At 40.1% G+C, this 26,083-nt stretch overlaps 1 protein-coding gene across 3 annotated transcripts in view; it reads left to right on the plus strand.

The window, feature by feature from the left end:
• CACNA2D3 (calcium voltage-gated channel auxiliary subunit alpha2delta 3) overlaps positions 1-26,083 on the plus strand; it is an 857,676-nt gene that overhangs the window by 529,382 nt on the left and 302,211 nt on the right. For all 3 annotated transcript variants that reach the window (XM_045832366.1, XM_045832367.1, XM_045832368.1), the window contains one exon: positions 18,895-18,973. In XM_045832366.1, coding sequence (XP_045688322.1) covers positions 18,895-18,973 — 79 coding nt within the window. The remainder of the gene's footprint in view (positions 1-18,894; positions 18,974-26,083) is intronic.

Here is a 26,083-nt window from a genome sequence, read left to right on the forward strand (position 1 = left end):
GTGTGGAATAAAGTCTGACTTTGCTGTGGACTGATAGCCAAACTCCTGCCTGTTGAGGACAATAAGTCATTCTTCTCTTGTCATAACCCAACCCAAATTATCTTCTTAAAGTGAGGTTCAGTTAAGTCAGGATGTGTGTATCAGGAACAAATCCCTCAGCATCAATGCCATGACTGATCACCTTCCCTCCAGGGCCTGACACAGAAGGAAACATCTTCAGAGGGAAATCAGTTATGGGCAGCTTCCAGGCCTTCTGTATCTTTCCCGGAAGGAGGCATTTGGGAATCCAGCATAATATAAAAGGGCAAAGATGAGGGAAAAATGAAAAGCTTTATAAAAATAGAAAGATTCTAAAGAGTGACTTTAAGGCATGCATCCCTGTAACTTTTCTAGTGAGGTGATTTATCTTAGCCCATGAAACCCCATCACTACTCCAGTTGTTTTATTTGGGGGATGCTCAAAGTGTCTTTGCAGATCTGTACAAAATAAATGGTAACTCCCAGAGACCATCTTACTTTGCTACATTGGCTTCCATTTGCCAGTTATTACAAAATGGTTTCTGACGGCAATAATCCTTTGAAAATCGCCTGTTATTGGGGATAATAGCTGGTTGTCAGAGCATTAACCACCTTGGACTTCTCTTTGGGCTATTACGTAACAAAAGAATGAACTGCTGGTGAGTCTGCCAGGTGTATTAAATTATATCATGCATTATAGGAGTTTTGTGATGAGGATTAGCATTCAGAAAAGACTATCATAGATTGCCAAACTCATTATCTGCTGAGGCAGGAGGCTGGCCTCAGGCTGGGGATGCAAGGCTCGGGTTGTAACTATTAAGCTACTACCTCCAGTCCTTCTCTGGGCTAGCATGGAGACAAACAATTAGCACATCAGCATTTTTCCCTGTTCTTCCACTTCTAAAGAAAGTCAAAGCATACTGTGTTAACCATAGTGAGCTGCAAAGTTACATTGACAGTGGGTATATTCATTTTTTGGTTTCTTAATGGCAGCCCTACCTCCTGCTAAGTCTTCTATAGTCATAGAAATTGGTGGATCCTGCCAACACTTGTTGCGAGTCTAGATTTTGTTCCCTAGTTCCCTTAGGACAATAAATATGGATGCTGGGCCTTCAGATGCATGGCCTTTGGGACTCTGCTGCACTGTCTCAGGCACCTGTATTCACTATATTGTTGACATGTCCCCTCACGCTCCACACCTTCCAGGTCAGAATTTTTCCAAAGAGGAGAAACATGAAATGAAATGATGGTTGAATCCCTATAGAAACAAGCTCTCAGATGCAAACATGCAGAGAATCAGGGCTTAACTGTTCTCAGCAGTTCTGGCTGGGTGATGCTTCATGTAGCTATTAGCCTCATCCATTTTTGACGTCCTATGGAATGACATTGGTTCTAATTTTCAGTGGAACATCTTATGAGGTCTTTTTAGTAGAATGTCACCTCCATACTGCTTAAGCCCTAAACTGTGCATTTTCCTATCTGAATGATATCTACATGGAATTAGCTACTGCATCAACTTTGTACCCCAATTCCTTGTACAGAGCCTGGCACATAGTAGATGCTCTGTAAATATCTTCTGAATGGAATTGAATGGAAATTTCTTACTGTCTTATTTTGAAAAAAGGTTTTATTGTAACAAAATATTACATGTTCACTGCAGGAAAATTTTTAAAAAGCATATTAACAGGAAAGAAATTAGTATCACCTGTTATCCAACCATCAGATTATGGCATTAGAGATATTTTGCATATATCTTTTCATTATTTTTCTGTGCATGTGTATTTTCATTTTTTATAGCTTGGATAAAACTGTACATGCCATTTTAGAACCTATTTTTGTTTGTTTAGTGATGTCTTTTCAAGTCATTAAGTGATCAACTTTACTATTTTTATAATAGCTTCCTGAAAGTCTATTGAATAAATGTACTATAATTTGCTTTTGTGGGCTCATTTAAGTAGTGGTAATTTCTCTAATATGAACAATGCAGCAACATATATTCTTTGTATTAAATCTTTCTTTCACTATATGATAGTTTCTTTGGCAACATGGAGAGGCAAACAAGAAAACATCTGGTAAAACTTCTAAAAAGACAAATTAATTTGGTGGTCAGAAATGAAGGCAAATTGGGCTTTCATGGGTTATCAGGAATCTGTACTTTCCTTGAACTATTAGGGATAATAGCATCTTATGGGAATCATCAATGGATAAATATTTAGAAGCCATAGAATGGACTACAGACTGTTAACATTAGTTCTATTTGTACATTTTAGCAAAATAAAAAAAAATTGACTAGCTAATAAAAAAATTTCCTAGAAGTCATTTCCTATAAGTAGACTTGCCATGTCAAAGGTTATATGTATTTTAAATATTTGAAAGTATGGCCAAGTTATTTTCAGAAAGCTTATGTCAGTTTGTATTCCACCAGCAGAAAGGCTATTTCCCAACACTCTCATTGTAATTAATGAGTTATTTTCAATTTGATAGCAATAATCAAGCAAAAATACCCCAAAGCTCCCATTTTTAATTTTAATCTGTATTTGTTTTTGTGATTAAAAGTGAGATTCAACATTTTATTCTTTTGTTTGCTTGTTTGTTTTTGTTGACATGAGTATTTCTTTTTCTGTGACCTAATGGTTCATGCCCTTTTCCCTGTTATTGTGCTATCATGTCATAGTGTTGCAGTTAACAGAATGACATTGAGAACCCCACCTGCCTTAACTTAAAAGGGTTCAACAGCTGCCACTTACCTGCTGTGTGACCTGGAGCAGGATCCTAACCTTTCTAGGCCTCAGTTTATAATGTGCCATTGAGTCAACTCCATCTCTTGGTGACCCTATGAATGAGTGATGTTCCTATTAATTTTTTATATTACAAATAGTTTTGGGAAGCTTCTATGGATTATGTGCTGGATTAGGAGTCGGGGAAACAACAGTGAACAAAATTGATATTGTATCTCTATCATGAAACTTACACTTATTTATGTGTATATGTGTAGGGAATAGAACATAGCCAAATGACAGATAAATGAAACTGTAAATTGCATCAAATTCTATGTAAAAAACCACTAGGGTTTCAGACAGAGAATAAAAGGGGGAATTATTTTAGATAATATGCAGAGAGAGGGAGATGCAAAACGTGGAGATACTAAGTTTTATGATGAGACCTAAGGGATGGGAAGGTGATAGCCATGCTAAAATATTTCTGTGCAGAAAGAGTGGCATATGCAAAGACCCTGTGGCAGGGAAGACCTTCATGTGTTCAAGGAACTGGAAAAGAGCAGTCCAGAGGAAGGGGTGGATGGGTGGGAATTTGGCAATGGTGTGTATGGAGGAGTGGGTTTGGGGGGTGGGGGTTGACCTGAGGGTCGGATTGTGGAACAGTGTAGGGACTTCTGATTGTTATTCTAAATGAAAAGGAAGACTCCTGCATAACTTTAAGCAAAGGAGGACACATCTGATTTCCTTTTGTAAAAAGCTCTCTTTCAGACTGGTAGCAATGGAAGAGCTCAGAGAAGAGGCCTAGCTGGTTATCCAGGTGAGAGGCATTGTTGGGTGGCTTGGACCAAGGTATTGATGGAGGAGATGAAAATAACCAGAATTACATTTAGCAAGAAGCTACAAAGTAAGTTATTTATATCTCCATTCCATATTATAAACAAGGATCACTTTTAACATGGGCAGTCATTTAAAGTCACTGAGTGCTCTTGAAAGTGTGGGTATCTAGGCCTTGGCACATACTTTGACTCCTTTATGCAATGTAGACTTAGGTCCTCACAACAAACTTCTCCAGGAAAAGCTTCAATTGTTCAGGAAGTGATGTTTAAGATGCAAGATTGTAGACCTTCCTTCAGCCATTAGATTCATCAGTTTTGACCAGTCTTGAGGCTTCCCACTGGAAGAAACATATATTTTGAAAAAGTTGACTCAGTGCTAGCACACAGTGTCTATCTCTTCTCTTGATCTCCATGAAAATATCCTGACCTTAGAAGAACAAACAACAAAAAATAAAACCATGAGGGTAAAGAAACAAAACAGATTCTTGGTCTCAGGACTGCCAACCTTATTCTAATTTGTATGTTTTTCTGTTCAGATATACTGCTCTTCTTGATTTATACTTCACTAATTTGTCTGCTGCCTCTCCATCATCCCTGACCATTTCTTACACATCTTTCCAGGGTCTGTACCTTCTCCTCCCTACTGCAGAGGGGCTCCTTGGGGACAGGGATGGTCTGTTTCCTGTGGGACCTCACCTCCCTCTGTGCTTACATGTTAAATGCTCGTTTCACCAACTTATTTGCATGACCAATACTACTTAAATTTCAGTTGTTTTCTCTTGCATGTAAGATGTAAGGGAAAAAGTAAAAACAATAAGGGTTCATTTCTAAGAAAAAAAGGGTTGAGGGATGGAGGAGGAAGTTCTTTTGGCCTCAGATATTCCCCTTACCAGTGCACAAAGCTAAGAGAAGGAATATGATGACTCTACAATGATAAGCATTAGACAAAATCCAACACCCTGTCCTCAGTAAATCTGGTATAGAAGGAACATGCCTCAGACTAATAAAGGCCATATATGAAAACCCACAGCTAACACTGCAGACACAGTGAAAGCTTTTCCTCTGAAATAAGAAACAAGACAAGAGTGTTCACTCTCACTCTTCCTCTTCAACATAGCACTGAAGTCCTGGCCACAGCAGTTAGGCTAAGAAATGAAAGATGTGTAAATAGGAAAGAAAAACTGAAATTGTGTCTGCTTGCAGATGAGATGATATTATATATTTTTAAAAACTCAAAAGACTCCACCAAAAACTGTTAGAACTAATAAAATGAATTCAGGAAAATTGCAGGATATACAATCAATGTGCAAAAATCAGTTGCATTTTTATACACTGACAACAAACTATCTGAAAAAGAAATAAAACAATTCTATTTACAATAGCATAAAAACAATAAAATGCTTATGAATGAATTTAATCAAACAGGTGAACAACCTGCTGAAAACTATGGCATTGATGAAAGAAATTGAAGACATAAATAAATGAAAAGATAACTTGTATTCCATGAATTGGGTGAATTAATATTGTTAAAAGGCCCATATTGCTGAAAAAAACTACATATTTAATAAGTTCTCTGTCAAAATTCTAATGGTATTTATTCACAGAAATAGAAAAAAAACAGTTCTAAAATTTATACGGAACAACAAAGACCCAGAATATCCAAAGCAGTCTTGAGAAAGAAGAGCAAAGCTACAGGCATCACACTTACTGATTTTAAATTATACTACAAAGCTATAGTAATTAAAACAGTATGGTACTGTCATAAAAACAGACAGGCCAATGTAACAGTATCAAGAGCCCAGGAAAAAAACCCATGCATATACCATCAACTAATATTTGATAAGGGAGCCAAGACTATGCAATGAGGAAAGGAATGTTTTTAAGAAAAATGGATATCCACATGTAAAATAATGAAATTGGAACCCTACCTTCAACAAATGAATTTGAATTAGGTTAAAAAATTAAATGTAAGGCCTGGAACTATAAAAACTAGAAGAAAACATACGGAATATATATGAATGATCTGGGGATCTAATATACAGTTTGGTCTTCATAGATACAGGTTGCCAGAGGGGTGGGGGTGGAGTTGATGAAAATAGATAGAATCAAAAGGTACAAACTTCCATTTATAAAATAAGTAAGTCATGGAGATACAATGTACAGCATAGCAACTATAGTTAATATTAATTGCATATTTGAAATCTGCTAAGAAATTAGATTTTAAAAGTTCTCATCACAAGAAAAAATTCTATAACTAATACAAGGTGGGGCAAAATTAGATTTACAGCTTTTTGTATGGAAAACAATATAACAACTAATAGATAATAATACAAGAATAAACTCTGTGCTTTGTATAGTCAAACTGTAAACCAATTTTTGCCCCACTGCATATACAGCTTGGTGACATAGTTAACAATGCTGTATTATACACTTGGAAGTTGCTAAGAGTAAATCTTAAATGTTTGTACTGCCAAAAAAAAAATAATAGTTATGTGAGGTGATGGATGTGTTAACTAACATTATTGTGATGATCATTTTGCAATACATCTAGGCCTGAAGCCATCACTTAGACCTTAAACTTACATAATGTTATATGTTGATTATCTCTCCATAAAGCTGAAAGGAAAATTGAATGTTTATAAAAAGGCTTATTATATCTATTGAAATAATAAATTAATGTACCTTTCTTTGTATAAAGCACCATAAAGCAATAAATTACAGATTAAAGACCAAAAAAGGCTTTGCCTTCTAAACTAAAGTTTGAGCCAGAGCTCAAGATGGCTTGGGTCCTATTGCAGGGAGCCAAGCTGTTTGGTGTGGTAAGTGTAAGAGTGGAGCAGCTCTGGAAGAGGATACTCTTTAGGGCTCTATCATAGGCCCCTTACGCAAAAAGAGAAAACAAGTGATGGCCCCAGTGTGTGTCACAAAGTTAGGACGGAGATAGTACAAAAATTTGAGGGGAAATCTTCACCCACCAACTTTTAGGAAGTCAGGAGTAATGAATAACAGATCAACAGATCTTTCTCCCTACATTATTTTATTTCTTCATATATCTTTACTTCCTTTAGTCTGTAAAAAGGATTCAGAAAACTTACAACTTCCATGAAGGTAGAGACCATATGGATTTTTCTTGGGCATTCTCTCCAGCATTGAGAAAGAGGATTAGAATCTAGTGGGCACCCAGTTAATACTTAATGGATGGAAGAGGAGGTAGGAGGGTGGGTGGGTGGGCAACATCAAACAGAAAAGGCAACACAAATTGGAGATCAGTTGGAAGGAAAAAGGGACACCAAACGCAGGGATATAAAAATAGAGCCAAAAACACCCAATCTCTAAGGTGTTTGAGCCCTCTACTTGAGGAGAGCCAATGCAAAGAAGGAACCCTGGGCAGCCGTAAGTTTCACAGTCTGTAGGATTAAAACATAACATTTTCTTAAGATAAAATACAATTTTTATTGATGACCAGATATAAATTTTCCCCTGGAATTCCTCTGAAAGAAGATAATGGTCTCCCCAGTTCCTCCAGAGTTTCACTTACCTTTCTGCCCCTTTCAGCTGAGGCTACTACTAATTGATGCCAAAATAATGGTTTTCACCCAGGATGCATGCTCCCACAGTGGAAGTTCCAGGTCTTGGGAACACTGGGACCCCTGCAGAGGGCAGAGGTTGATGTCCAGGAAATGAGAATCTATAGATTGCCAAATCCCACAGGTTATTCCAATATACAAACCCCTCCCCCACACCCCAGGGCCATGTCCCTACCTGTCTGCCTTTTGGATATCACAGGTGAATGGAATTAACACTGTCCTCAACAATATCCTTGCAGTTGTCCGATGAGTGCTTGACAGTAAGCCTCAGAAGGTGGGAGGTGAGGTGACAGCAGAAACTGCTATTTATTTGGGACTAATTCTTAGTGACAGGGAGGATTGGTTGGGAAAATAAAAGTGACAAGAACCTTGGAACAAAACAACTGTGCTAGCTTAGAATTCACAACTGTTGGGTTTAATGAGTTTGAGAATGATTTGGGCAGAAATCCAAAATCCTAGTCCTTGACCTATGACCTGCGGCTGTGCTGATTCAGCTGGGTGGTGCAGGTGGGAGGGCTCTCTCCAAAGCAGACTGTTTCTTTCTGTGGGGCTTTGACCCATATTCCAGTGAGAACACAAGAGGACCATATCTGTGCACATGGCCAAGTGGGCTCTGTACCCTTGGGTAGTTGGTAGAAGGGGGCAAAGAAAGACAAATTCAGGGATGAGGAACATTAAGGAAAAAAGGAGATTTCTCTCAAGCTCTAAGAAAGGCGGGCCTAGTCATGTCTTCAAGTTTTACATCCTATGGCCTTTTCCTGTACATTTTCTGTCCCAGGTCTAGGCGAGAAGCACCATTGGAAGGGTTCTCTTACAGTGAACCTACACACACACATTTTTTGCAGCATGAATCCTTCCAAACCTTTACCATTTTACTTTATTTGTAACATTTAACAGCAACCCTGCCGTGTGGGTACTATATGTTAAACGTAATACCTTAACCAGTAAGGAAAATGGGGTGAGAACAGTCGAGTAACTCATCCAGGGCCTCCCAACTCATTCAGAAAAGACCCAGATTCTAAAACTAGGTGTGTCCCATTCTCAACTCTGTCTTGTATCTACTGCATTCTGCCAGCCTCTTTACCTAGTCATCTCTGTGTTCCACGGAATGGTGCCATCTGTCCAAACTGTCACAAAGTGTGGTGGGGAGGAAACACTTCCACTGATAGTTGCTTGGAATAGCAACTGTCATGCCACTGTTTTATGATGTAGCCTTTTCTCTACTAGGTAACTTCTGAATAACGAAAACAGTCAGTTATTTAAAACACGTGGCTTCAGTCTTGGCATGGTTTCCATTTAGAATCAGAGGACAGCACCCAGGAAGAAAAACATAAAAGTGATCCTTCACCTGTGGGAGGCCTGAAATAAGACACCATTTTCTGGTACCTGAAGATGAGACTGATAACAAAGAGACTTTCACCCCTGTGTTTTCTCCTCTTTTGTCACCGAGCTTCAGTGTAACACAGAACCAAGGGAACTGAGCAGAGGGAAAATAAAACTTCAGCTGATTGACAGTATACCAAAAGTGGGGAAGTATTTAAAATAGAGTGGGTAATGAAAGAAAGAGCTTTAATTCTGAAAATTCATGTATGTCCCTTGCTGACTTCTTTTGACTTCTGAAATTGGTGAAAAGAAATGGAGAGCAAGTAGGAAACTGCTGTGTGCTGAGCACATAGTTGGCTACAGTGGCCTCATTCAGTCCTCAGAACAAGTTTTGGTTTGGAGGGAAAGATTGATACAATTTCAAGTAAACAAACAACCAGATAACCGGATAATGGACTGAGTATCATGAAAGAAACAAGTGAAGTGATGTGAAGGACAATAACTGGGGAAAGGGAGTCAGCTGTGCAAAGTGGGAAGTGAGGAACAGTCCAGAAAATGGAAAAGACCCTAAAGCCAGAGGAGTTTGTCGTGTTTGCAGATTTTCCAGGGCCTCCTCACTGTGACTAGGAGACTGGAATATTTCCCAAATGCAGTGGGAAGACACTGGAGGGTTCTAAGCTAGGGAGTGACAACTCTATTATGTTTCAGGAGCATAGTCATCCCCACCCTGATTTGTGGAACAATTAGTTTCCCTTTGACAAGATAGATTTTCTGATCTGTTTTTGCTTAATTTAACAGCTCTGTACATGTGAGTGTTATGGTATTGAATCTAACCAGGGGTGTCCAACTTGTCACCTGGGGGCCACATGCGGCCCAGGATGGCTGTGAATGCAGCCCAACACAAAATCGTAAATTTACTTAAAAGTATTTTTTTGTTCATCAGCTTTCATTAGTGTTTGTGTATTTAATGTGTGGCCCAAGACACCTCTTCTTCTTCCAGTGTGGCCCAGAGGTGCTAAAAGGTTGGACACCCCTGCAAGCCCTATTAGAATAAGGGGCACACCTGTGAACAAGTAACCATCACCACTTGATCCCTCCAGGCCTGAGAGGGCAAGGAACACAGAAGGGGCCTCTCAGCCATACAGATCATGCAATAGACAGTAGGTTGAAAAGTGTAGATAGTTTGTTTCAAGAAATCTAGTATCAGTAGAAAGGGATTTGTGTGGTATTGCCAACCAACGGGATTCTGAGTGCTGGCTCTGTGCCAACACTGTATTAGATTCTATGAATTAAAAAATGAATGAGATGGGCTATCTGTCTGTCCATTCCTGTCCATTGCATTCCTGCTTCTTTAAATCTGGTCATTCAAAGGCTTCATGACATGATGCATGTCATAAGAGCCATAGTGATGCCTGTTTTATCTCAGAGCTCCTGCCGTCCCCACCTCCTCCTCCATGTTGAGGACTCATCCATGATGGGACTTCTGGATCTGATCATGCATGCCGGTATCTAGTACACATTAAATTGTCAGAGAATGGGCAAGTGAGTGAACGTATGAACTGTCTCCATCTAGCATGCCCTTCAGATGAGAGAGCCCATCTTGATTGTCCAAAGAACTGAGTTTGTTTTTGAGTAATTTATGGTGTGGAATAAAAAATATAAGTCAGAGGTTCTTAGCATGGGATTCAGTAGTTCTTAGAGAATCCAGGTCTGGGCTTTTGTTGAGGAGATGGCCCAAACCTTATGCATCTTATCTGAAATTCCTAATGTACAGCCTTGGGCATTTTCTTTCAGGGAGAAAGTATATAGATAGATAGCCCTTGTCAAATTCTAAGTGGATCTTAATGATTCTCCAATGGTTAATAGAAGTTGTCATTGTTACACCTTTGATTGTGTTAGGGACTGTCAATCCCATTATACCTGGTAATGACAAATATCAGAGATTTGTCAAAACCCTCCCACAGCAAAAAATCCCCTTCCTCACCCACAAAAGTCTATTTCCTCTTCAACCAAACCTCTGGGCGATGTGAGGGGTCATCTGTGAAAGGGAGATTTGACTTTGTTCAGCTCCCCTTGTTTAGTTTTACTGATGAAAAATTATCTAAAACACAAGTGGAATGCAATCCTAGTTTACTGGAATTCATAGCTTCTGACAAGTCTTTTCATCCATTATCTCATTTGCTATTAATCACAGTGATTGGGATGGGTGGGTAATCCACATGTGATAGTTAAAAAGCTCAGAGGGTTTAACTAACTTAGATCACTAAGCCAGCAAATGAGTTGGGCCCACCTAAAACCCAGGTCTCCTGATTCCTTGCTGTTTTAAAGGGAGTCAGGATTTGTTTTAATCACATATGGTAAGTCACACAGATGCTGGGATGACTGACATGAAGGAGGAACTTTATTATACTCATAGTCCTCTAGAAGCAATGGGCAAGACCACCTGGCAGCACCAAGGCCAGATGAGTGGGCAGAGAGGGGACTGGTGGGCAGGAGACTTTATTGTGGTTTCCATGAGAAGAAAGAGGAAAGCAGGACACACATGTTTATAACTGAATAATTTCAGTAGGCTCTGAGGTATATGGACTATCCCTAGTTGTCTGGTACCAGACCCTGTGGTGATTAGTGCAGGTGGATGATGGCCCAAGCAGTAAGCCCCTAGTAAAAGGAGGAGGTTGGAAGCTTGGGCTTTGGATTGGTTGGTTTGTATATCAAGGTGCACTTGCAGACAAGTTGTATACTATCTCTAGGAGACAGCAAACCCTGGGAGGGGCAGTCCATCCAGGGCAGAAATGCTCCAGATATCAGAGCATCAAAAATACAGAAAATAAAAAGACATAGTCAATGCACTGGTTCTGTTCTCTGTGTTAATTTTATCACCCAGCTTTGAGGGTGTTTGCAGCCTGACTTCTTACTGATCCATTAAGTGGTGTGTAATCTCCTCTGTTCCACTGAGCTAACTCAGATCACAGTCTCTGGTTGACCCAGTGACCCATCTCCTTCACTTTGACAAATCACATGGCCATAAAACTGACTTCTATCCCCTGGCTGGAAGATTATGCTTGGTGACTTTTTCCTGATTCAAGATATTTTCAAAACCACATATGAGGTATCAGGGACGGCTTGAGAGAAAGGAGATTATACAGACTCTTAGAGTATCCCCAAAATGACAGTTCATTTTTCATAATGATCTATGATATTCATTTGTTGAAATTTTATTACTTTTGTAATTTAATTCAATTTTTTCCATTTTATTGCTGCTCAAGGCAGCATTACCTTATTTGCCTCTCTCATCCTTCTGGATAAGGATTTTTTTTTTTTATTATTATGAGCATGATGGATTCCAGATTAAAGCAGTCTACTCACTCTTTCCATTGGTGTCAGCCTTTCCTGAGTCCACCTCTACTCTTGCAGCTTTTTCATGAAGACACATATTGTCAGTGATCTATGAAGTATTTTTGTGAATAATCAAGTTCCAGCCCTCATCTTCTGCTTAGAGATTAATGATTTTATTCAGAAATATTCCCTTGCATGAGGAATCATAGAAATGGGCAAATAATAGAAGTTGGTTTAGGAATATTTTGTGAAGATACACACTAAGAACATATTGAGTAACATCAAATTGACTTTAAAACATAGGGACATCAAGAGACCTCTTTCTAAAGCTGAAGTCATGCACTACTTTTGAGAAATCCTAGAGGTGTTTTAGGGAATAACTAAGTTGGGCAATAAGGCTGAAGGGACCTGAGCAGGTGAGAAGATATGAAGGAGAGTCCACATGCTTGCTTGCAGAAGATTCCACTTACCTGAATTAAAATTTAGAACCCATGGATATGGGCACCCATAGGTACTGGATGACTCATATCAAATTTCATTTATAACTTGAAGATTTTTAAAGGTAGAAATACTGCATTTTAGTTAAGTGTTTCTTTTAAAATAAAAGATTGCTTTCTTTTTTTCTATAAAAAGTAAAGACTGTATTCAGAGCCTCCTCAGTGCCCTGTCCCCGGGCCCCTTGTATCTAGGAGGAAGAGTGGAACTATTATAATTTCAGGAAGCAACGCTTCATTTGGGTGTGAACACAGCTCAGCAGTGACAGGCATCCGGGTACAGCTCTGCCCTTTCCCGCTTGCCCAATCTGCTTGGTGCCTGGTGCTCCCACCTTATTGGATTGGCACAAACTTCTTTGATAATGTCTTGCTGATTCAGTTCCTCTCTTTTTGTTTTTAACCACTGGCTGGATTGTAAACTCCCTGAAGTTCAGTCCGAATCTCCAACAATCAATAGAAATGCCTTTGTTGGAAATGGCTTCAGTGATTTCTTAATTCCCAGTCCCACTTTCCTTTGCTCAGGCCTCTTTTTCTTGGTGTTTTGTTTTTTTTTTTTTTAATTGTTGAACTCAGGCCCACCATGGGCAGTTTTTAAAAATCTAGATCCCTGGGTTTACTTAATCTGAATCTCTGGAGGGTGGGTGCTAGGGACTCCACCTTCAACCTGTGATTCAAATCTTTTAGTGATTCTGATGACTAGTGAGGTCTGACAACTCTCACCACCCTGCTGCCCTGGCCAGAGCTACCCCCACATCTCACCTGGAATGTTTCAGTGGCCCCCTACTTAGTATCTTTGTTTCTACCCTTTCCTCCCTGAGGCTGTGGTTCTCGAACTTGGCCACCTGTTACAATTTCCACAAGGAGATTAGAAAGCTGGGCCCTGAATGATTTAATTGATCTTGGATGGAACCTAAACATTCAGAATTACATCATCACAGGAAAATGAATGGGCAGTCAGGTTGAGCACAACAATCCATGCCCTGTTCTCCACACTGCAGACAGAATGTCCATTTGCAATTTTATAGGAAGCTCATGTTCCTATGTGGCTGCTACTCAGTTCCCCCTATCGTTTCTGTTGTTATGAAAAAAAAAAAAAGAAGGAGGAGGAGAAGCTGCCCACTCTCCAGCAGTGGCCACAAAGGCTCGCATGATTTGGCAACCATTGTCTGTCCAGTTTCACCCCCTGCAACCTCTCCTACCTGACTCTACTCCATCCCCACTGGTCTCTTCCATATCCCTAGAGCATCCCTATCTCAAGGACTTTGTACCATCTATTTCCTTCACCTGGAACATTCTCCACTAATAACCATATATCTTGCTTCCCCACACTATTTTGTCCAGATCTCTGCTCAAATATCACCTTATTAGGGAGGCCTTCCCTCCATTCCTTCCTAAAACAGGAGCCCTCATTATTCTCCTTTGCCTTACTCTGTTTTATTTTCTTTATAAGCCTTTAATCCAACATAGAAATATTTATGTGAATTTGTCATTTATTATCAGTTTCACTGTCACAAAAATCTAAACTCCCAGAGGACACAGAGTTTGTTTTATTGATTCAACATATCCCCAACACCAAGAATGGTCCCTGGCACATAGTAGGTGCTTGGAAGTTTCTTATGATGGTTGGTGAACTGCTACTTGTGGGCTATCTCAGAAGCATGAACATTGGTGATCTCCCATTCATTATTAGGGACCTGTTTTCTGGCTGTGCAATTGTGCAGTGGTAGTTCCTACTAGCAACTACTTCCCTTCCCCTATTTTAATGGTTACAGAAAGGAGAGAATTTGATCCATGATCTGTGCACACTCAAACTACCTATGTTCACCAAAGGTTGAAAGGAATGATGGCTTTCTGAGTTTTTGCTGGAAATCACATCTATATGAGTAAGAAGCATAAATCTGTTTTTTGGAAAAACTGGATTGTTTCTTGTTTGTTTTACTTGGGAAATTTTATACTAAGTAGATTAAGTTAAGTGACTTTGAACTTTGAAATGTCCACATCTTAACATTTTATTAAGTATAATTGGGTTTGTAGAACATTTAAAGACATCCAAACTTAAATGGAAGATCAAAATGAACTAATAGGTTGATGCAGACTTTTTTCCACCCTGCCTTTGTGCTGCACTAATGAAAGTGGTGCCTTCATGCCTGTAGACTAGGAGCACAAGGGCTTGGCTTTTTGGGGAACTCAGAGTTTCCTGACAACTGCCCTGGTCTGAAATGTGTCGTGACGCCTTCTTGTGATCAGCTGTGCCATGGACCTGGCTTTCAGGACCACCCTCAGCCTGCCCCTGCCAAGGCGCCTCACCACATCAAAAAAGTAGTTGGACTCAAGGCAGACTTGGGAAAATTTGTTTGATGGCACTTCCTAGGGATGAAATCTCCAACCCTTGGAAATAAAATTCATTAGGCTACCAGATCTGTTATTGATGGAAATGAGGGACAAGTTAGGTCTGCTACTCAGAGGTTTTATACTTAGTTAATTGAGCAGTGGAGTGAAGCAGCCCACCCTGGAAGATACAAGGCCAGGCTTAATTTCCACCTGTTCTGTGTTTGATTTTTGCTGTGTTTATTCTTCCTATGTCCTTACAGAATTGTTTCAGAAATAGCAGTGTCATTACTTTCTTTTTATTTTAAAAGCTCTTTATTTTTTAAAGCAATACCTATTCATTTGTAAAAACATTCCAGTGACACTGAAATTTCTGAAGTAAACAGTGTAAGTTTCTTCTTACAAAAATTAGGATTCTATGCTGCACAATATCCTACAACTTGCCTTTTTCCCTTTACCAGTTTATAACAGATGTCTTTCTACAGGAGTACATAGCTGCATGGTATTTCCATGCATGGAAACTATACTGTACTGTAAGTTTTTAGCCAATCAGCTATCAAAAGACACTTAAGATTTAAGTTTTTTGACCATTACAAATAATGAAGCTGAATATCCTTGCACTTCTATTATTTTTGTGTACTTGTGAACATTTATAAACCTGAATTACAGGGCTTTAAGAAGACATGCACCCTGCAGTTCTCCTACCCTTCCTGTCATCTGTGTTAACCAGCTTGGTCTCATAGGCATTTTATTTGTTTTCCTGGCTGTTAGATAAATGCCTAAAGGTAGGATTACTGGTTCTGAAAAAAACTCACAACTATGAAATGCTATGGATATTGTTAAATTTCTCTTTAAAATATTTATTTTGGATTAAATCTCTTTTCTTTTTGTTGCCAGTTGAAAGGCATTGCTGCGGGAAATCCAGGGTGTGAACCTGGTATCATTTGATTATGTTTAGTTTATAGGCAGAGATGCAACAAGTCATTTCCATGCCATTTCTACTCAGATAAGGAGGCCAGTCCAATGGGAGCCAAGAACTGTACATAAATGGAAATATTAAAGATGATTCTGATTTTGTTTCACAAACCAACAAAACAAATATACTTCTATAAATCCCTTAGCACATACGTGACCTAGGGGATGGTGCTGACTGTAGAAGCCACAATGGTGGTGGTGTGGAGGGTGTGGGCTGGTTTTCATTATTGTGATTATTGTTAGCACAATTATTCTTGAGCAATCATGTCTGGTCTGAAGTTTGGCACAATCCTACTGGTTTTCCAAATGGGTTGCCATCTTTTTAAATCAGAAGTTATAGAAGTTTTGCCAATGATTCACAGCATTGTTCTGGAGTTTTAACTATGCCTCTGAGAGAACTCAGTTTATCCTGTGGTTCTTCATCTGGATGGCAGAGGAGGTTTGGCATGCACAGGTACCTTTACTCCAAAACAAATGGGTTGCTTTGTGTTGGGCCTTTTCTGCTTCATCTACAGACTCATAGCTTCATTTCCTAAGAGCTATCTGTTATGCTTTCTGCTTGGTTAAGAGCCAGTGGGCACACAAGTTTTTATCAGTCTAGTGTTTCCCCTTAAGTAGCTTAAATTTGAAATGAAAAGCAATGTGTTATGAAAACAGCACAGGTCTGGTCTCAAGAGACAGGATTCTAATCCATTCTCCTGTGGGTTCTGGCTCTAGACCTTGGAGCTGGCTAGGGATTTCTATATTGGCAAAACTAGCATCTCCATGAGGTGAAGAAGAGATCCGATTGTTACTTGAGGTCCCTGGAATCAGAGACCTCTGATTAGATCAGGACTTGCCACTAATCAAATTGCTTTATTTCACTGGACCTCAGTTTCCCCCAAATCAGGCATTATTGCTAAATGCCAACAATGGCCAGAAAGGAAAAGTGAACAGGGGGCAGCTCTGTGATGGAGCTTCAACTGTAACCCTCTTCAGTTACAGGAGGCTGAATTTTCTCTTCCCCCACCACCTTCTTCCCACCCCACCCTTGCTCCCAAGGAAAGCCAGAGTCTCCCAATTTAAAAAAATCCTTCCTTCCTATGTGACTCCAGTGGGAATAGTGTGGAAAAGAGCTGGGGGAATGAAGAGAGGCCAAGGCTTCTATGCCAGCTCCTCCACCCAGAATGTCCTCTTGCAGGAGCTGTGATGGATGAAATGACTTCTCTACCAAACCAAAATGGGGACAGACTAAGGCTACATAGTGATAATGTGTATTTTGAAACATCTTTTTAGTTGAATATAAACCATCACCTAAAAACTAGTCTTTAAGTTATAATTCCCAGATAAAAGGATATTCCTAATTAGAACAAACTCTTCACTTTTGAGCATACATATATTTTTATCCATTCATGTCTTGACTTTTAATGTTCTGAGTACTGTGCTCATAGCCCTTCTTTTCCCTCATCAAGTGGATACTCTAGTGGAGATCAACCTCACAGATATAACCACACCAGACAATAGTTAACTACAGTTGAAATAAATGCTCGGAAGGAGTAGTAGGGGTGACTGACCCAGTCTAGATGTGATGAGGGGACTTTAGCTGGTAAAGCCTTTAGTGCCACATGTAACACATTGTTCATCTACTACCACGTCTTCATTTAACTCAGTCTTGAAGAGGTAACCAAAGGGCTGACCTTGGCCTACCAGAAGGGGTTTATTTGGGCTGTATAGTATTGACCCATGTGTCATTTTAAATTTGAATGAAAGGGCTTTAACCTTTTTTAATTCCTTATCTTCTATCTAATCCTCAAGTACCACTAGGGGGTAGATTGTGGTTTATTTCAAAGAATCCTGTCTGACTATTTCATTTAACATGGTATCTTCTAAGTACATTGATACTGCTGCAAATGGCAAAGTTTTCATTTTTATAGCTGAGTAATATTCCATTCTCTGTGTGTATGTGTATGTATGTTATCTCTCTTTGTCCATATCATATATTCTTTATCCTTTCATCTACCATTGGATACTTAGATTGTTTCCATATTTGGCTATTGTAAATACTGCAGTGATATAGGGGTACATATGTACTTTTTAATTACTGTTTTTATTTTCTTCAGATAGATACACAGATGTAGAATTTCTCGGTTGTATTTTTTTATCTTTTAAGGAATCTTCATAATGTTTTGCATAGTTCCTGCCCAATTTACAACCTCACCAATATTGTACAGGGCTCCCTTTTCTCTACATCTTCTCCAAATACTATGTGATCTTCCTTATGTAATTTATGCCTCCTTATGTTTCCTTATGTCTCCTAAAAGACAAATAAATAAAACAGAAACTGACTCTTAGATACAGAGAACAAACTAATAGTTGCCAGTGGGGAGAGGAATGGGGGAATGGGTAAGAAGAGTGAAGGGGAATAAGAGGTACAAACCTCCAGTTTAAAGGAAAAAGTCATGGGGATATAATAACGTACAGCATAAGGAAAATAGTCAATATCATTGTAATAAAATTTGCATGGTGATAGATTGTTACTAGACCTACTGTGGTGATCACATCATGAGGAATATAAATGTCGAATCACTATATTGTACCACTGAAACTAATATATTTTTGTGTCAACTATATAAAAAACAAACAAACAAACAAACATCAAACTACTCTGGCCTCATGAGAGAGTTAGGAAAGCAAAAGGAAATAATGGAGTCAGGGTTTTACATCTGTTCTCAGCTCTTCAGGAGCCAAAAACTTAAGAAGGCTTGAGAGGGTCTCCAGTGGTCCTGGCTCCAGGCCGTGCTTCTTGTCCCAGTGAATTACCTCCTCAAATCAAACCAGAGACCACAGATGGCAAGAGAGTGTCTGCAGCCTGTCCTCACCACTGGAGGGAAATGTTGAGGGTCTTTCAGTGGCGTTTTTATTCCCAAGCAGAGCACACTCTGCATTTCCTGTGCGGAGGAGGAGAATGGTTACGGATTTGGTCCAGACCTGATGATCCTAGCCCATATGTGTGCAGCAAACCCAGGCCGTGATGCTGCTGGTCTCCCATTTCAAGTTATTCTCTGTCGCGAGTTCCACACCGAAAAACAACTACCACCAGTGCCATATGGTTTCAAAGATCAAAGGCCCTGGTTTTGAATATATTTCAAGCTGACTGTACTTCAAATGTTTTAAATATGTTCCTCCAGATGGGAAGCATGAAGCATTAACGAGGTAAACCACATGTGCGTGAGCCGTGATGTGGTCTGTGCAGGAGAGTGAAAAGTGAATACCACTGATCCATGTTTTTGTCTTCCTCTCAGGTTCGCATCTTCACGTACCTCATTGGACGAGAGGCAGCTTTTGCAGACAATCTCAAGTGGATGGCCTGTGCCAACAAAGGTAGGTCCCTCTCATGCTCTTCGCTCTGAATGCCTTCTCCTCAGATGTGCAGAAATCAAGATAGTCATGAGGAAGCAGAGAATTCTAGGAGAGGGCTGTGAATTCTAAAATAAGATCTGGGTGTTTCTACATGATTTTTCATGAACTTGTAACAGCTTCTCTCAAAATACGCTGATCAATTTTGAGGACATAGTCAAGATGAGAGATTTAAGCCTCTCTACCCTACTGCTTAGGAGTGACCTTGGGAGAATTGCTGGGGCAGAGCTGTGTATGTGCACACACTGAGTATCCATGTGCTTGCTCAGCATTTCCAGCCCTGGCTGTTAGGCAGGGCCTCAACACTTTCTGGCCAATAGTATGTAAGCAAAACCAGCCTGGGTCATTTCCAGGTTAATGAATTTACAAGCTGTTGTGGTGGTGTCTATACTCTTTTTGGTTCTTGTGAACTCTGAAGCTACATGATGGAAAAGTCATGAAACGGAGCAACTTTAATCAGCCTGGGTCCCTGAATGACCATATGGAGCAAATGCCTTTCCACTCATCCTTCCCCCTGCCATCACCAACCCACTCTGCATACATGTGTGTGTGTGATAAACCTCTGTGTTATGCCACTGAGGTTTCTGGTTTGATATGTCTCCATAGCATGACTTAGCCTACACAACTAATTAAATCAGTTAATTCTAGCCTTAATGTTCTAATTTTCAAAATGGAAAATTTTGAGAAATACTTCTTCCTTTGATTCTCATTAAATTTAAGGATTAATAAAATGATACATGTTAGCAGCCTAGTTCAGTACTGGGACATAGTAAGTGCAATAATTGTTGGCTTCCCTATATTCACAGGTTAATTGATTAATGACCTCCTCTTGTATGTAAGAAACAGTGCTTTGGGGAAGGCACAGGGAGGGAAGCAACAGGCCCTCCAGTCTATAAAGGACTTCTTTTCATTCTACAACAACTAAGAAGATAAAACATAGGAGCTAAATAGGTTGTAGAGTCCAGATTCCTGGAGCCTGAATATAGATTCCTTGAGTTTAAACCCATCCTCCATCATCTACCAACCATTTGCAAATTATCAAACCTATCTGGGTCTGAGTTATGTCACCTACAGAACAGGGCAAGTGATGATACCTGCCCCATACAGAGGTTGTGAGCAAGCACAGAATGAGGCTACATAAGTAAAGCTGGTTGCTCAGTGCTGGGCACACAAATGCCCTATATTATTTCCTGGTGTCATGTCAATCTGTGCACGGCATCTTATCTCCCTCTTGAGGCTACAGACTCCATGAGGGCAGCCTTTGACTCTGTTTTCATCTTGAGCACTGACAGAGCCCAGCCTTCTACCTGACTCAGAGTGGGTGATCATTTGATGTTCCTAAAATGAATAAATTGATTATAAAAACTAATAAAGGGAGACCTGTTCTGTTTCTCATCTGTTGGTATTGATGGATTCCAGTGGTCTATTTTTATAATGTCTCCTAAGCCATCCATTATAAAAATTTATACCTCAGTGGACTAAAGAGGACCCAGTGAAGGCTTTGCAGGTCTCACTCTAGTTTTAGTGACTTAAAACAAAGTTGTTTTAGTTGCAAGCAACCAAAGTTGCTCCCTAAAATTTGAAAAAAAAGGAGTGTTTTGGAGAGAGAGAGGAGTGACTCAGAATTTAGATTGGGAAAGAAAGTTTGTGTCCCATGAGGACCAGGGAGCTGTATTTTTATTTTTCTTTCTCTTCTTGGTTTCTCTCTATACTCCATGGTGTTCTTCTTCTCCATAAGTAGACCTTCTCTGCTAGCACTTGTACATGTTCAGAAATGGCCACCCTGTGCCATGCACACCCATCTATCCACACAACACAGATTGTGGGCAAGGTGTGATATTACAAAGGAGTTTCTATCTTCTCCATGTGAGATTGATCTGCGACTCTATGTTCTGGTTTTAAGTCTCCCACCTCCCTCCCCAAAAAAGACGATCACACCCAGCTTGGGCTAGGTCTCCACGCTGCTGCATTGGGTATGGGCAGAGGTAAGCCTGCAGAGAAATATACGTGCACTCCGAGGGGCTCAGCATTGTGGGTAGGTGGGTGTGGGAAGTTCTCAGCGAATAGATGCATAGCCAGGCAAATAAACCTCATCCAGAATTTCCTTCCCCCATGTGTCACTGTCTTTAAGTGTCTGCTTCTTCTTGGAGCAATATTTTAAGCAAGTCTCAATTTCCTTTTTGAAAAAGTGGAGACCTGCATGGAAGTCTTAACATTTCCTTGAAGCTTTAGAATAACATATTCTATGATTATTTTCATTTATTGGCTGGCTTGTCTCACTGTAGGTATCAGTAATTCTGATCATCCTAGTGTAATACATTTGGCTTCATTTCAGGGGGACATGCAGGAGGAATGTCGCCACAACGGGACGAAAGCTGAGTGCACCTTATATTTCCTCTGAGGAAAGAGACCATACTTGAAATAATGTTTGGAACTTTGTTGACATTTGTAAATCTTGAGCAAACTATACTTTTCCTGTTTTTTCCCCCTTTTATTCTGTGGTCTTGAAAAAATGAGTTCCTTTCCATTTTTAAAAAAATTTGTTGGTATTCCTGCCACATCAGATTGCACTTCTTCCCATCAGCTAGTATGCATTTAGTCATGGGTTATTGTTTTTACCACTGTCTGTGTCCAGCTGATGAAAATTACTCAAATTGAAGTCTTGTCTTAATCAACTAATATTACACCATAATTTAGTTTTAGTCATTGTTTATAAGAATCTTTGAAGCATCCTTTTGAAGACAGTTGAGTCAACTCAGAGTATTTCAGGGCCTGGCTATAGAATACAGCTCTTTAGATTTAAAAGTTCTGAGTGCAGCAACTTGGGAAATCCAAGGAGGTAATAGTAGCTGCTTAGCTGGCTGGGCCTTGGATTCCACAGTGATTCTCCTTCTCTTCCTGTCTAAATCCAGTCATTTCCTTCCCTGCCAGAGCCAGTCCCTCTCAAAAGTTTCACCTTCCTTACTCTGCTTCTCCTCTGAAGGGCCTTGGGAATAAAATGTCATTGTTTACCACTCTTCAAAGTAGAAGTTGCCATCAAAACGTTAGGTTCCAGTCATCTATGCCCATATAAACACTGGCTTCATGTTGCGTCAGTTATGGGGTTTTAGACCACGTAACATCAGTGAGCAAGTATTCTTCTATGGTCATTAATTAAATCATTGTTTATAGTCTCAGATTGTTATAGTATGGAGGCAGCATAACATTTTTCATCTCAAGTGACATGAGGTCCAGAGGGGGCCCCCCTTACATATTTTTGTCCTGACTCAGACAAGTTCTTTGGTGAAATGAGTCATTAACATTCGGGGGCCAGAGCAGACTCAGAAAGATCCCAGGGGAGCCCAATGAGAAGCTTGTTGGCGGACCAGCCAGGCCTGGCCAGAGTGGCCCAGGGGAGAAACAGGAGCCATCAGTGCCCACACACCTTGCTCAGTCTGAGGTGAAGGACCCACCATAAGTAGAGAACCTCTTGCTTGAAAGTCTGGTAGCCATGGAGACTGTTCTCAGCCAGAGAACCTCAGACATGTCCCCTGGAAATGAATGTCTGGGGACATACATACCCCTTGTAGCAGTTCTCTGACTCTTTCAATGTACTAGCAAAATCCAGGGAGGCCTGGACCTGACTAGTTTGTTTTATTCTATGCATAAGTAGATCTTTTCTTGAGGGAAATAGCCCTAATGAGGCAAAGCAGCAAACTATTTTAAATACATTAAAACAGTTGTAGCCACTGTACAATGGCTTGAGGAAATAAAGTTCCGAGTTCACACAATTGGATAAATAAGTGAACTGGGAAAACTGAACAGAGGGACCGATGAGCCCAGATATGCCATAAAGCCCTGATGACCTTCTCTAATGCTCAGTGTGCCAAGAATTTAAATAAGCACTGCCTGAATCTCCTTCAGAAATCACGGTGGACGGAGTGTTTTCCAGCTGTGCAAATAAAGAAGGGCCTCTGTGTTTGGGTTCTCAACCAATCAGTCATCGTTAGGTCGAATGGAAATGCCACAAGAGTCTCTCTTGGTTGTCTTCTCAGCTTGTCCCTCTTTGATAGGTCAATGGTCATTCTCTCCTTGTTAGAAAGCTAACTAGTGGCCTGAGCCCTCCTCAGAAGTTCAGACCCATAGTCCTTTTCCATTAGAAAATTCATACTCTCTGTATTTCCAAATGTCTTGGTGCCTAAAAGATAGCTTCAGATTTATGAGGCTAGAATGGTTGTAGGTGAGGTAGGAGAAAAGCGGCAATTAAAAGTTACTATTTTGGAACAGATAGAAGGCAAAAATGACAGTTATTCAGATATCTTTGTGTAATATTTTTGTACCTTTTGACCAGTGTCTCCCCAACCCCCCTAATGCTGAGCCCCTAGTAACCATCATTTTACTTTCTGTGCCTTAAAGTTAAATTTTTTTAGATTCCGTATGGATTCCACATATAAGTGATATCAAACATTAGCCTTTCTCTGCCTCACTTACCTCCCTTAGCATAATATCCTGTAGGTCCATCCACATTGTTGCAAATGACAAGATTCCCTTCTTTCTCATAGCTAAATAATACACCATTGTGTGTGTGTTTGTGTATTGATGGACACTTAAGTTGTATACATTCCATAGAACATGAAGATGGTGCCACTGTTGTTTATAGCAACTAAGGATGACAAACTGAGTGTCAGGTAGAGTGCAAAGAACTTTTATTTATTATTTCTTTTGACCTTCACTAAAGCTCTATTAGGTACTTGAGAAGAAAACTGAGATTTAGTTTTCTTGTTTCAGGTTACAGCTAGCAGGTGGCAGAGCCAGGATTCAGGCCCAGTTGATCCAAAGCCTGAGCTTAACTCTTCACCAGGATATGAGGTTGCCTCTCTTTGGAAAGAAGAAAATCATGTTTCATAAGGACTCTTGCATGTCTTCCATAATTTGAAAGACTACAGAAAAAGAAATGTAGAGGTTGTGAAAAGACTGTATCAGCTAATAAAGACTAGACTGGGATTTCTACACAGCCTGTGTGTTCCAGAAATGGTCCTGCCTCAGCTTGCATTGGCATGTAGTTCTGTTTCTGACATTTTATGAATGGGGACATTAAGTCTCTAAGAGGAGATGACGGTTGTGGGTGCTGTGATAGAGCTACAGACAGGCCAACATTCCTAGCTCCATCATGTAATCCTTTAAATTACCTTTTCCTAACATGACATTTGAAATTTAAGATGTAGTATTATTTACAAAGGAAAAGGCCTGTTTCTAAATTTGACAGTCTGGCTGATCCTGATGGCTTCACACTCAAGTGCCCCATTCTCCAGGTGGGCACATGCCCACTGGGACTTTGGGGTGGGCCTCTCCACCCTCATGGTCATTCTCTCCTGGTTCTTTCCAACTCACTGAACATGTGCCCTTTGGCTTTAAGGTCCAACAGGCCTCTTGCTGGATGTTGGTGAAGATCCAAGGAGATGTGGAGGTAGAAAGTTGTTTTAAAATTATATATCTCTTTACAGAATCAAGTGCTTTGTCAGTAGCATGTGATATTGCTTGGGAGGAGGAAGATGAAGGAGAATACTGCCAGAGTGTTTCAAGAACACTATTGTCCAGAAAGGACGTAACTGAGGGTACACCATCACCTTCACTGCTCAGTTCATTGCCCTGAGAAGACTGGAATCTGGGCACTGGCTTTGTCACCAGCATGTCTTATTCAGAGGGGAAAGAGTGCAAAGACCCAATTGGATTAGTGTCCATCATATCAAAGGTGGAACGAGGACCTTGGCATGGGAGGTAGACAACCAGGGTCTCCTACTGAGGAGCAGGCTCAGGGCTCTCAGCTCTGACGTCATGGCAAAGCAGAGTAATGAGTAATGTAGCACCTCATGCAAAGGCACCTTTTAGACAAGGGACCCTTCAGAAATCTCAAAGTAAGGGTAGTAGAACCTCAGAAATACAAAGTACCAGGCTGTGTGTGGTTTATCGCACTGAGTAGTTGTAACCTGTAGTTCACAGGAGACTCTGCAAGGGAATAAAGTAAATAAATAGATGTTACATAGAAAAATGAGAAGACCATTTGTAATAGGTGGCTAATTACAGCATTAATTACTCCTTGGTAATTACCGAGTGATTGCTGATTCTGTTTTCCTACATGATATATGAAGTCCAAAAAGGCACATTAAAGAAGAGAATAAACATTCAAGAGCTAGAATTTAAAAGAAAAAAAAATGTGGGGGAGTGGGGAGGAGGGAAAAGGGCCAGTTCGGAGAATGTAAAGGGAAAATAAGGGAAGCGTCTATGGTTACAGCCAAAGCATCCAGCCCTCAGCAACTTCCTGTTATCCATCAAAAGTCCATTTGTTAACTAAAACTTAGATGAAAACATTTAAAAACAAGAAGAGTCTTTCAGAAAGGTTTGAGATTTTAATGGGTTGGGGTTGGATTATTAAATTTGCATTAAACTTTGAAGTATACATTATTAGTATTATTTTTATAATTCCAGCTTCTCTTACCTTTTATACATCTACATCTCTGGTCTATGTATAGAAATATAAGTTAGAACTGTGGGCTGGGTATTGAGTAGCTTTTTGGTGCTAATTAATGAGCATTTTTCAGAAACTTCATGGAGGACCACATGCTTCTTTACCCCATCCTCAACCTTTCCTAGCCCCACAGACATGCATAGCCCGGTTGGTGCACTCTGCTCGACGAGGACCCCTGAGCAGCCATGTCTATCCTTTTTCTAACACAGGAAGAGGCAGTGTTTTCAGTGGTTAAGAGCAATGTTTTTGATCAGATGAACCTGGATTCCGATTGATATGGGACAAATCACTACATTCTCTGTGTTCTATTTCCTCGCTGTACAATGAACACAGGAGTGGTGCTAGTGTGATGCTCAAGTGCACAGGGCCAAGGTGAATCAGAGTAAGTTACTGCTTCACTAATGGTTCCTACTAACTTGTGTGCCTGGCTCTGGGAATCCTGCTTCCCACAAGACAAGCATCAGTTTTTTGTAATATCTCATGGAGCTAATATTCCAGTGGAAGAGAACACAGGATACAAGCAAGTCAGAATTCAGCAGCAGATTAATCTTCTGAAGGAAGCGAAGGCA

This window comes from Phyllostomus hastatus, unplaced genomic scaffold (assembly GCF_019186645.2).
Source record: "Phyllostomus hastatus isolate PE091 unplaced genomic scaffold, TTU_PhHast_1.1 phas_contig_16, whole genome shotgun sequence".
Taxonomy (NCBI): Eukaryota; Metazoa; Chordata; class Mammalia; order Chiroptera; family Phyllostomidae; genus Phyllostomus; species Phyllostomus hastatus.